At 37.0% G+C, this 13,457-nt stretch overlaps 1 protein-coding gene across 1 annotated transcript in view; it reads right to left on the reverse strand.

The window, feature by feature from the left end:
- Nucleotides 1–13,183, reverse strand: part of LOC104156520 (protocadherin-11 X-linked-like) — a 38,869-nt gene extending 25,686 nt beyond the window's left edge. The window contains exon 1 of the mRNA XM_009705914.1: nt 12,604–13,183. Within this exon, the coding sequence (XP_009704216.1) occupies nt 12,604–13,143 (540 nt within the window). The 5' untranslated portion in view covers nt 13,144–13,183. The remainder of the gene's footprint in view (nt 1–12,603) is intronic.
- Nucleotides 13,184–13,457: the final 274 nt, after the last annotated feature.

A 13,457-nucleotide genomic window follows, 5' to 3' on the forward strand; every position in this document is an offset into this window, starting at 1 on the left:
CAAGTCCAGAGAAGGGCAACGAAGGTGGTGAAGGGTCTGGAGGGTAAGTCTTATGAGGAGCGGCTGAGGGAACTGGGGTTGTTTAGCCTGGAGAAGAGGAGGCTGAGGGGAGACCTGATCGCTCTCAACAACAACCTGAGAGGAGGCTGTAGTGAGAGGGAGGTCAGCCTCTTCTCCCAAGCAACTAGTGACAGGACAAGAGGGCATAGTCTGAAACTGCACCAGGGGAAGTTCAGGCTAGAAATGAGTAGGGATTTCTTCACAGAAAGGGTCATTAGGCATTGGAATGGGCTGCCCAGGGAAGTGGTGGAGTCACCATCCCTGGAGGTGTTTAAGAAAAGACTGGACGTGGTACTTAGTGTCATGGTGGTGTTGGGGCAAAGACTGGACTCGATGATCCAGGAGGTCTCTTTCAACCAAATCGATTCTGTGATTTTGTGAATATATAAAAATAATGTACCCGCACAATGGCGGTAAACTCTTAGGATATATTTTGAAAAGCCTCCTACCTCTTTCCTTTGTGACATACAAAAATATGAAGTCTTTAAAATACCGTAGATGTTGAGACAGTAGTAAAGATTATGGGTGCAGTATGACTTGTCCTAAGAGCACTGTCAGCAACCTGCCAGAATAAGAAATGTCCCATATATAACATTGCTAAATATCTATACAGTCTAAACCACAATTATTTCTTCTACTCCATCTGAGGAAAGATTCCCAGAAGAGGTAATTTGTTAGCACTGTTCTCACCTATCAGATCTGAGGAAAGATAACAGCCAGAAACCTGAAGGTCACATTTGATTTCTAAGTATTTTGGGGCGCCCTGATCTATGTAAAACAGGTAGGACAGATGAATTTTCAACAGCACAGGGAAGACAGACACTAAGACATCAGGTGATTTATCACAGAGTCTAGAACAGGCTTATACACAACTCATTGGATGGCTGCAAGATCAGTGTATGTCCTGCTAGCTATATTTGGTAGGAAACAACTGCTACCTTGTTGGAATGACACACAGGTCAGGGAATATTATGGAAGTATAAAAACAACAGCAAAGGGGAACATGTGATGAAATCTGAGGCCCCTAAAATTCTTGCAAGTTGTCTGAAAATCATCATCAAGTCATGAAAACTTAGCAGAGATCTGCTGAATTCCTCACTCTCCTCCATCTTTGCACTTTTCATTACACTGTAAGGCATCAAGAGCATCTTAATATATTAGGAAAGCATGCAGTGATGTCCTCCTCTTCACCTGAGTACTTCTCGTTTCTATATACAGTTCAATTCTATATACAGGGGTTAATTTCTATATACAATTTTCAAAATTGTTCTGATTTTTAAAACTGTATATATGGGTTAAACAATGATCAGGAGCTGCATTTATAATTGATAAAAGCATTTACTCCTCAAAAGCACTGATAAATTTATTTCATTTCAGACTGTGAAGGTATGAATTTTTTCAAAGACTGAATTTCAATGTTAGATTGTTGCGAGGAAAGCTCATGATAGCTGTAAAAATAAAAATTTAGACTTTTTACTTAAATATTTTTAAATACAGCCCCCAAGAACAAAGTGAAATATGTTGAGACACAGTGCACATTTCTGCTATCCTAACTCAAATTAATTTTCCAAATAGTCACATACTTATGCGCAAGAAATCTACTTGCAACTGTAACAACAGCATACTTGGTAGCTCTATACAACTAAAACTGTTGCCTTCCTGCTTGCATCTTGTAGAAAGGAGAAAATAGTCAAACCAAATAAAAATAATAGCTTATTACCCTCTGAAACTGCGAAGGATTTTATGGCAAGCATAACACATAGAAAAGTTCAAGACTCAAGGCAGCTTCTACTGAAATCAAATGAAGTCTTGATCAAGTGACCAGTAAAACTCAATCATGGCTTCAGTTTTCACTTAGAAAGAACTTCCTAGAGAATTTTATTGTTTATCTGCACTTATAAAATGTTTAGCCAATAATTTTTGCAATTAACTGGTACAAAAACTCTAATCTTCAATGATCCTTCAGCACTTTTTGAAATATTTTTAACTGCCTACATTCACACGCTTCATAAACCCTCACAAGCCTCAAATTCAAATTTAAGTCAGACTTATTTTGAGCTAGTAATACTGATTTGTTTCCTCCAAGTAGCTCATAAGATAAAGCTATCCAAAACCAAATAAGCACATTAAAAAACCAAAACAACAAAACAACCCAAAAAAAACCACAAAATTGTCCTCCAGGTAACCATCACCAGCATCTAAACCTACAGAGAAGGGCAAAAAGAAGTTTTGATTATACTGTTGCTTATGTGAAACCTCCAAAGACCTTCAGAAAGTTCAGTTACCAAGCAAGCTTATTTTAAAAGTTGTAACACACAAATGACATATGGAAAACACTGCCATACATTTTACACCTGTAGTCAACTCTGATATTGCTGACAATAAAAATCTTTACAGGTTGCCAAAATTTCTGAAGTATTCATAAAAAACCAAAATTAAGTCAAGTTTGGAAAAATCAGTTGAACATAATATATGAGTTAACTGATTTTGAACATATTCAATACTTTTCTGCAAATCTGCCTCAAAGGTGCATTATATTGCCATTGTATAGTTAACAAAAATTTACCATTCACATGAGGATACTTCAGTGTAACTGCTTAAGAATACAACACACTTTTTCTAAATTTGCTCAACATTTCTTATTTGCAGTTATCATGCATATATGCAAACCAAACTATAACTTTACCGAGATACATGGGGGTTTTGTTAGTGCTTTTATTGTGGATTACAGTTGAGAGCATTATACATTGTGTAATTTGCGATTTCTTCCCATAAAAATGAAACTGAAGATTTTAGTCAATGTATTTTGGGAAAATATTAATTTCTAAGTGTTGTCTATGTACTTGGTTTCTAGAGCACTATGTACACAAATCCTTCATCTATTATGCTCAGAAAGCATCACCAGAACTGCGTTAACTAGCACACTGATCTGTCTGGACATCAGCAAAAGATAATATTCATATAAGATAGATGAAGTGAAGATCTCCATTTGACAGATTTGTGCCTTCCAGCTAGGGTCTATCATCCTTCCCACACAGAGACATGCTAAGTTATCTATTATTGTTTCATGACAGCTAGTGTGAAAATTAGAGCTTTGAATGCAAAAAGATACTCCAACTTGTCCCTCACTCTAACTCACTGAACTTACCATGCCTGGAAGGAAGACATTCTCCTCTAGTCTTCAGTCAATCCCTCAAAGGGATGTCAGGATAACGGAACCTGACAGTTTTACAGTAATAATGCCATAAACCGCCCTAAAGGAGCCTTGTATCAACCAACAAGAAGCAATTACCTTGACTCTTGACTCACTACCACCAGTCAGTAGTAGAGTTTTATCTACTTAGAAACACTAATTTACAGCTGTAAGAATGCAAATTAGGTATTTTCCCCTTTAATAATCAGACCCGGTAACTTTTTCAAAGGAGTGTTCATAGATGACCACTTCTCTGGTCATATCTCTCTAGACAAATTACTACTGAGTAATATTTTTATTCTACTATGAAAACTTCTCATAAGCATCATATACTTTGATATTTCAGATAGTAAGAAAAATGGGTAAATGGGGGGGAAGGGAGCTTTATAAGGTGGATCATAAAATATAACTACATCATAAAATAATGAAAATAGTTTTATGATGCAAAGATGATATAAAAAGATTTTGAGGTAAGGGACCTATGTAAAGAGATATTTTTTTTTTAATTCCTTATGTTCCGAAAGTTAAGTAATAGGAAAACAGTGAGAAGCAATAGATGTCCAAGGATAGTGACAAACCTAAGGGACAACAATTCTACCTACAAATATTTATAATTTCTCCCTCAGTCCACCTTACAAGTTGTCCTGTAATTACAACTACAAAATAAGATCAAAATGAAAGTTATTTATCCCTTTCATATATTTGCAGGGGAGCTTTTCAAGATTTTAGGATGTCATTTAGCACTCTCAAGCATCCCTCAAGTTTCTGTATCTCATTTTATAGCTTATTTCAGCTCATGTCATATTATCCACGACCCCAAAATTACCTGACCTAGACAAGGGAAAAGGTGGTAGGGAGCCAATTACTTTTCACCTAAACTGAAAGCTGGGTAAATCCTCTATTCCATTCTGTTTGAACTATTCCTCATTACTTCAACGTATCTTTTATATCATAAGGAAACTGATAACAAGAAAATTCTGCACATCTTTGATATTAGGATTTATCTAACATTAAGAACTTCTAAAATTTGCAATACTAACAGATTTTTCCCCTCTCTTCTCTCAAGAGCAACATAAGGGGTTACTAAATATATCCTGTCCCAAGTCATTTAATGTGTTCTTTAAAGCATTTATCAAATACTTGCTGTGCACACCTAACTCTTCATTGGATAGGCTCTCTACAGGTTTCTTTTGTGGAAAGGTACTGGGGTAAAAGTTGTGCAGGGTAAGTTAGGTTCATATACATGTAAAAACAAGACAGAAATGCAAGGGGAGGGGACTGTTGCATAAAACAAGTTCAGAAACAAAGCTATTATCAGGCCTAATTGTACATATCAGGCAAAAGCCTGAGTGAAAGGAAAATCATTGACTTCTGAAAATACATTTGCTTCTCAAGAACTGATTTCTAGAGTAAAGGACACTTACTTATGAAGTTAACTCTAAAACTGTTGTGTCAAAGTTATTACTTCACCTGAAACCAAGTTGATCTCAGGTTTCTGGAACAAAAAGGCTCTTTTCCCAATCAGAACTTTACAGAGTCAGCATCTGAAACTCTACACAGCGTTACTAAGGACAACGTTAACTAAGCCACATAATCAGCGGGAAGTGTTATGTATTTGAGAATAGCTTTAGACTCTGTCTTTCAAAGAACTGAGCCTTTTTACTAATGCCTGAACTTCCCTAGAGCTGAAGACTTTCAAATCTAGCTCAGCTGTGCAGCACACAACTACTTCACGAGTACAATAAAACAAACAGAATAAAAAAAATCCTAAATTACTCAGAAGGTAGGTGCATCAAGATTTCACAGAAACCCACAATGGCACTTCAGCCTCTACAAATGTATATTAAAGGAAATAAGCTAAGTTTTATGAATATCTATTTGTGAGGTTGGCCATCTCAGCAAGTAGTATTTGTAAATCTTCAAGGAACTGCCGAAATTCTTGTCACTTCAGGTGGTAATTATTCACGTCTCAGTGGAAGACACAAGCAGAGGGAACCACCCATGTGAAAAAAATGAAGCTGTGTTATAACATTAAACAAATACACTGATCTTCTAGCAGTAACAGAGAAAGGGAAAGATGTTTCAGTTCTGACCTATTCCCCACTGCCACTGTGGGCTTAGGAAAAAAAGTACTCAGCATCATTCAAAAGACAGCCTGCCTGTCCTAGAAAACCTCTCACTTCCAAAGGGCAGCTAAAAGTTACCTTAGAAAGACAACATGTCCAGCTCTCCATATTTATTAAATTACAGGCACTAAAGGGTGACCTTAGAGTTTGACTGGAGTGCAACTCCAGAGCAAAAAAAATTCCTAAACCTATTTTTGAGCTCCCTAAATCTATTATCTTCCCCATCTATGCTGGCACATGAAATGGGAAAGACGCCATTACTGTTCCACAAATATATGAAGTATAATCCATATGAGCCGTTGCAATAAAGATGAAAGTTAACCCATCCTGCAAAGTTATGCTGAATGAAATCTCTATGGTAATTCAATTAAGGAACTGTGGGGTAAGAAAAATCAAGCCATGCCCCCACCCAAGCAGAAACTCAAAATCTTAGTCTAAGCTACTTGTCCGTGGGAGGGGAAAAAAAAACAAACACACAACCAAAACAAAACACCAACCCTCAAATGCATTTTTAACATGCATCTTATTTTCACCTTGTATATAAGCACTGTCAAATCTAGGATTTGTTTTAAAAGAACCATTATCTCTCAGTTTTAGGTTCAAATACCCAAGTACTATTGTTACCTGGGACACCAATATGCATGTAATCAATTTTTGTTTTAGTGTCAGTGAATCCTGACATATCACTGACCAAGTAGTCTTTCTTCAATGACAAGAAATAAATACTGCAAAGTTACTGTCATTGCCTTATCAGGAAGTGAAGAAAATTCCTATCTGAATCATGTATTTTCCCTAGTATAAGTCTGTAAAATTCTTGGGATCTTGAATAGCCATCTTTTACAATTCAGTCATATGTCCCTTACACAATTACTAGAAAGAGTTACTAATAAAAAAGAAATTAGTGCAAATACACTGTGCTACTAGTGGGTTACCATAAATTTACAAGGGATTTTTGACAACAGGAGATTAATGATGTTGGAATTTACCTAATCTTATTAGTGTCTAACTGCAATATTCAGTAAGACCTGACAATATTAATAAATGTCTGTTTACATGTAGAAAAAGCTCCATCTTGGCAGTTTTTTCACAGAAGTCAGATGTTGACAACAACCACCTCAGGCTGTGACCTACTTAAAGGGCCAACATACCACTTCATTGTCCTCTCATGCTGCTGAAGCCTACAGAAAAGAATCATCCACATTAATTTCAGTATGATTAGCTGTGGGATGCTCCCTCATTCAAACACCATTTGAGAGTAAAAATGAGAGTTGCTACTTCAGCTTCCACTTAAAGGAGCGAAAGCATAAAAAAAAAGGACAGAAATGAGAGGTTCAAGCAACTGATGCCTGAGAAAGTGAAGATGGTCTGGTGTATACCTGTGTTAAGAAAATGTAAGTCAGTGTCACAGTGCACTGAGTTTGCAGGGATATTAACTGTGCTTTCTTCCTTTTGACGTGCTGAACCACTCATAGTATTGGCACAACATTAAAACACAAACAGGCCATAGAAAGGTTTTGTCTGTCCTCCTCCACTGTTGGTGGTTTTGACTATCAAATTTGTATCACTGCTTACAATATGACTATCAACAGCAACTTCATTAATCTGACTTTCTGGTTCTGATTTAACTTCAAATCTAGCCTCTCTCTGTAATTTTGATTTAACTACCTTCCTAGCTTTCATTTTACATAAAACACATCTCCTTCCATTCTTGATTTTCACAAACAGTGATATTAGTTAATTGATCCAGAACTACTGTGAGGCTCAGAAATAACCTAGTTGCAAGAGCAGGCTTGAAGTATGACGAAGATTTGTGATCTCCATCTTGCACAGGTCATGGAATTGATAAACTGTATCAGAAAGACATCTCAAGAGATGATCTACTGTAGCAAGAGGTAACTCTCCTCACTAGCAGCAAGACTGACGTGTTGTGAGACTGAGTAAGAATCTATTTTGTCAGATTATAGACGTATGAACTGACAGCTACAAAAAGATTATTATATTATTCTAGAAGAAATGCACCAGCTGCTTCTGATAAGTAAATACAGCAGAATTACTGTAATAGGTAAGAGTAATAGAACTATAACAGTAACACCAAACTAATTTCTCCCTAAACTGCAACAGATTAAAGCAACAACCTATTAGCACACAGGATTAGCTCACAGAAGAAAATCCTCTGCTCCTGTAAGAGCAGGGTTATGCTTTTACTTTAGTTCACTGCTAACTGGGTATTGTTGTACCTATGCAACATTTAGCGTATATGGTATACCAAGTTGACAAGAAATGCTAAGCGATCAATAAAAATAATTTCATTTAAAACATGCACTTAAATGAATCCTTTAAGTGACTCCCCTTTACAGTGTTCTGAGCTGGAATTCTATTCAAAACCTGCTCTGAAACAGCTCTTCTTTTTAACACCTAACAGAATAAAGGAATGTTTCACACTAAAATCTTCATAGTCAGAGGCCTGTGACATCTGTAAATTCTAAGCGTATTAACCAGGTTACACTAAATAGTAGCTTACCTTGAACTTAGATATAAATGTGCTGAAATAGCTTAATCAACAACAGCATGCAATCATTTTTAACAGTGTGGTGGTATTTCCAGATACAATGTACATTTTACATTAGTATGCAAAGCAACGTGAACGCCCTGGAGAGGTGAACCTGTAGGCCTAGCTGCCTACTGGGGTTAAACCAGAACATTAGTATTTGTAGATTCATCCTCAATCAGAAATCACTGCTTATTAACATTTCAGTTTAAAATTTGCTCTTGTATCCTGCTGTTTTAATATACTACTTCTTTCATGAATGTCCATCTCTCTTTTTCCCTGTCGTTCCCAGTTTATACTTTAAATAGTTTTCTCAACTGAGGCAAAGTAATTGGTTTTGCATCTGGTCATTTCTTCCTTTGAACTACTTCACTGTCTTAGCTGCCCCTTCTATTACCTCCTACTATTGGCATTATGCCATCTTTCTGCCCACTCTACACTTGGAGCTATTTCTCATTCTAAATGCTTTTTCTTTTATTTTTAAATCATAACTAATTGAGTTTTCCCTCTCTAGCCTTATTCATAGTAAGCACTGTTTACCATTTGCCATTTAGACCCTTAACATCATCCTATCCATGGTCAGCTTTGGACACCTCAGCAGAGAGACATAGTCTTTTATAACACCATGCACAACAATTTCTTTGGGCAACAGCAAGATGTCTTGCATTACTTCCTTGGAAACCCTCTTTGCTATGGCGGGGGGAACAAACAAACAAAACCACCAAAAAACAATCCAACAAACTTCATATAATGTTAAAGCATCACTACTTGTAAATAAATCAATATTTGTAAACTTCTACCAGAGCAATTCTTGGTCAACTACCAGTGCTATTACACTGGTTGAGTGGGAGATATTTGCAAATTGTTACAACTCATTTTCTAAATAAGGAAATAGTCAGTACAATTCAAAAGCTATCCAAAAGATGTGTTTGGATCTCCCTCAAAAAAGAAACCAACAAACAAAAAAAACCACCACAAACACACACACACCAAAACCCAAACAACACACACCAAAACACCCCACTGCTCTCCCCAGAAAGTCTCTTAGAACTTGTCCTCCGCATAGCTCCTAGCAAATCTTACAAGAAGAAATGTAGAGGTTATGTAAAACTTGGCTTTATAGAGTTCATGCATTTCAGACAGTGTACAGTTGAATCACAGACACCTGGAAAGTTTTGAGGTTGCAGTACCATTAATCAGTTACATATAAAGAAGTTATTTTCAATTGAGGTACATTTTGAGAAAATGCAGGCAGGTAAAAAGTACCTGAGTGCTAACTGGTGTGGTAATTAAAATGCTCTCTTGTATTAAATATATCAAATCCTGTGTTATGAAGTTTCCAAGTAATGCTGAACCCAAAATATAAGAATATCTTTTTTTATGATATTTTGTTTTCTTCTATTTTAAAAGGATTTTTAGAAAGAGGTAGGAGACTAAAACAACATGAAAGGCTGTCACATAGTTAAAAGACTTTGTCATTAATTATCTACTTTGCAAAAGAAACCGAATACAACAATTACATGTAACCTTTTCCCCATACTCCGAGAGGGGCAGTAAGGTAAGTGTAACAAAGTGAGAAAATACTCTAACACAGGAATGTTACCTTCCCAATGAGATACAGAGTTGCTGAAAAGGCGTTAAAAACCTATAAACTATTCAGCTGAGTTTGCAGTGAGAAGTTTATTCTCTCATAGAAATTGTTATGGGAAAAATCTCTTTATCTTCTGGCAAAATAGGCCCAGCTTCCTACAGACAACAAGCATGTTTCAGCTAAACTTTTTTAAAAGGGAAATATAACTGAAGAACTTTCTCTTCATTGCACAGCTTGTCAATTTGCTATTACTTTCTCTAAAATATAGAGCAACATATTTCACTGTTGCGGCACACATACTAAAGCATCAGCCTTCATTCTTCTACAAAGTAACTTGTGTATCTTATGGTCTCCTACTCCTCTGCCATCCTCCAAGTATGCTGCCCTGCCCATCACCATCTTATCTGATGCTTCCCAAAATCCCCCACAACACTGTCAGATCAGCCCTGCTAGACTCATTCCTTTCAGAAGGCACGACAGCTGCCTGTGCTGCAGTTTTCCCACTTTTCTGTATGCTAGTTATAAAAGGACGGAAAAGGTCAACACATATATCAGAAGCCAGAAGACATTATCTTCAGAGCATACCCCAAAAAACAGCGTAGGATAACGCACACAAGAGCAGCACTTTGGGAGAAAAGGCAAGAAACATCATCTTTGTTTGCCTGTCACCCTCCCTCCTGATATTTCAGTGTTACCCAGGAGAGAATTCTCAGGCACCACCACTCTTTTCTTCCTTCTTCATTTCCCTATTGTTCCTCAGTGATGGATAGATCTTTGTATAGTCTACATTCCCTGCCTGCTCACCAGAATCCTTCATTTCTACTACTTTTTTCTCCCTCTTCTTACATGATCACTTTTGGTATTAACATTGTAAAAACCACCAATGGAATAACATCTGGATGTTACTATGGTAAACAGTGTCTGGCTGTCATAAACTGCTTCTTGGTTTTACAGATACTTTCCAAGGTATGTGAAATTTCTGTGGCAGTGGATCCGTAACTCAAATAACACCTGACCAACAGGCACGAAAGAGAAAAATGCAATTAATTCCTTTAGGAAATCTGTCTACAGGTCTGGGATTTTACAAATTATTTTCGTTGTGGCACATCTAGCACAAGAATTCAGAACTTTCAGTCCTTGCCAGTCTGTGTTCATCATCATCATCACCTTTCTTTCCCTTATGTGGCAAAAGCAGTTTTTCAGAGACACTTGAATAAACATGTAACCGGTTTTCTTTTTATTTTTGTTTTTTTCCCCTAATTATTTTTTGAAGTTATTCACACATCCCTTGGTGAAACCTGGCTCTCTGGCAGACCATCTCATCTCACATTAGATCTTTAGACAAAGCCTTACACCCTGTGCTACTTTTGGTACAGAGCTGCAGCTTGTATTTCAGATGAGCTCCCACTTGTGCGATACAAATATGGTATCATTCTGCTGATCTGTCACATTCTGCTTCTGACACACAGTCCAAAAATAAACCCACAAAACAAGACCGCTATTGTGGTGATCTGAATGGTTGCTCACTCAATCCCAGGGATTCCTGATTTTGCCATTTTGTATTTTTTTCCTTTTCCTAGAATAACAGCACATTTCTCTCAGGTATATTAACTAACATTTCTCTATTCAGATTGTGTATTATTTTGCAACATTTTGTAGTCCTGGCTTTATTATTTTCTGCTCCTACTGCTATTTATTTAATATACTTTTATTCATTCCCCACATTCTCATTTAAATGCCAAATAAAGATGACTGCATCCTATTGGATGCTTCTGGTTAGCTATCAAAAAAAAGAAAAACTAGAAAACAACCCACACATGTACATCTGTCTGCTCTCAGTATAACCTAGGAATTAAAAAAAAATTTAAAGAGCTTACTACAAAGACCTCAAACTTCATAGTAAGTTCTTAAAAAAATTTAAATTCCTAGGCTACACTGAGAACAGACAGACATATGTGGGCTTTTTTTTTTTTTTGGTAGCTAACCAGAAGACTCCAGTGGGATGCGGTTTTATGAAAGATTTTTGTGTCTTTGTCACTAGTTAGTACCCACACTGCCACAATTACTTCAGGTTGTAAGCAATTTAAAAGAGCTAAAATAAGGCAGTATTTTATTTTTAATAAATTGCTAGTAAGTACTTGTATCGGTTAATATTAGCTATCACGTCAATCAAGCAATATATTGGTCTACACAGTCTATATTCCTCCAGTCAGTAATGAGGGTGTCAGACTGGTTGCTGAGTAGTCAAATTACCCAATTGTTCCCTATTCAAAATCAAGGGAAATAAAGACATTTTCAGCTTCCCCCAGTTTTAGGCTAAGTTCTTTTCTTGTTCTAAACTCTCTACTTCAGTAAACTCAGATGAAAGTAATCCTTTACTTAGCCATCACATACTCTTACACACCACATGTTTACGTGTTATTCTTTTGTTCTCTAACTGCAGCTCTCCTGCTATTTGCTAGAAAGAGTGAAAGCAGCAAGAATATGAAATATCTGCTCTTACAAGGCCATTGGCACCACTATCCTTGCATTCATGCATATCTTGGACTTTCTTCTGTCCAGATATTTCACCTGACCAAACATTACAAAGCTGCTTTGACAAATGGACTCTTTCATGCTGTAATAGCTCATCAGTATACAGATGAGCATCACATCACATAAGCTTCTGAGCTAAGTTCTGTTGCTCAAATCTAACAGTCATGCAAGAGGTAGACATAAACCCAGTGCAAAATATTGTTGCACTTGGTGCTGTCATGTTGGTGGCAATAAGAACACACCTTTAATGGTCTAAGACGACTGTTAGCCAAAGTGTACACCAGCATTCAAAGTTTGTAGAGTTCATGAAGACACGCATGCTTCACCATACTGCTACACAGACAGACACACAGTTTTCCACAAAGTGAAGATACAATGCACTAGAATGTACTCAAGAGTATAGATTAACATTACATTTCAAGACAGATACCTGCAGTGCACCACTACTATGATATACAGCTTCATATTTCTAATGGGTTGATGAGGACTGGCAACATTTGTGGGAAGACGGTAACACAGACAGTAATGTAGAAAGATGGAAGAAACCCACCTTAAGGAGTTCATAATGTTGAATACCATTCACACCAATGTCCGGATCGATGGCAGATGGGACAGAATAGCGAGAATTAATTGCCGTGTTTTCAGGGATAGAGATGTTAATAACTGTTGAGGGAAACAGTGGGGCATTGTCATTTATATCCTCTATTAGGAATCTGATCTTGACCAGTCTGAAAACTTCATCAGGCAAAACAGCAACCTCCACCTCATAAAAGCAGCGATTCTCACTAAAGATGCCAGAGCACAGCTTCTCTCGGTCTATGCGGTTTGCAGTTGTGAATATCTCACCAGTGTTCTCCTCCACCCGTACTAATGGTACATCCCCAGTCTTATAGACAAGCTTGAATTGTAGCGGTGAGGAAAGGGGCACATCTGGGTCCAGTGTTAGGTTAAGATCCTTGAGCAAATTGCCAATGAGGACATTTTCAGGCAGTTCTTCCCGCACGGTATAATTCTTCTCCTGTGCGCCAGATTGAAATACAATACAGGCTAATAAGACTGCCAAGAGGTAGGTTCCAGACAGCAAGTCCATCTCCAGAATGACTAACGAGTATTTGTGTAGAACACCAAGAGTAGCTGGAAAAGGGAAAAGAAACAAAAAAAATCTTTAAAATTTGCAGAATATTGTGTTTTTAAAGTGATGGAGACATGAAAGGAGTACTTTTCCTATGGCAAACAACCTGAACTGTTTGAAAATCCTATTAGTAAAGTGATATTTGACTTAATAATCCTTCATAAAATGTATAAAATTTCTTGCACAATTTTTCACTTAAAACTGTTTACTAAAAACTGAGGTAAGAGTCTTATAACTGGATCAGAGTGAACGAACAAATAAATACCAAAATT

Source organism: Cariama cristata, unplaced genomic scaffold, assembly GCF_000690535.1.
Source record: "Cariama cristata isolate BGI_N322 unplaced genomic scaffold, ASM69053v1 scaffold39648, whole genome shotgun sequence".
Lineage (NCBI taxonomy): Eukaryota > Metazoa > Chordata > Aves > Cariamiformes > Cariamidae > Cariama > Cariama cristata.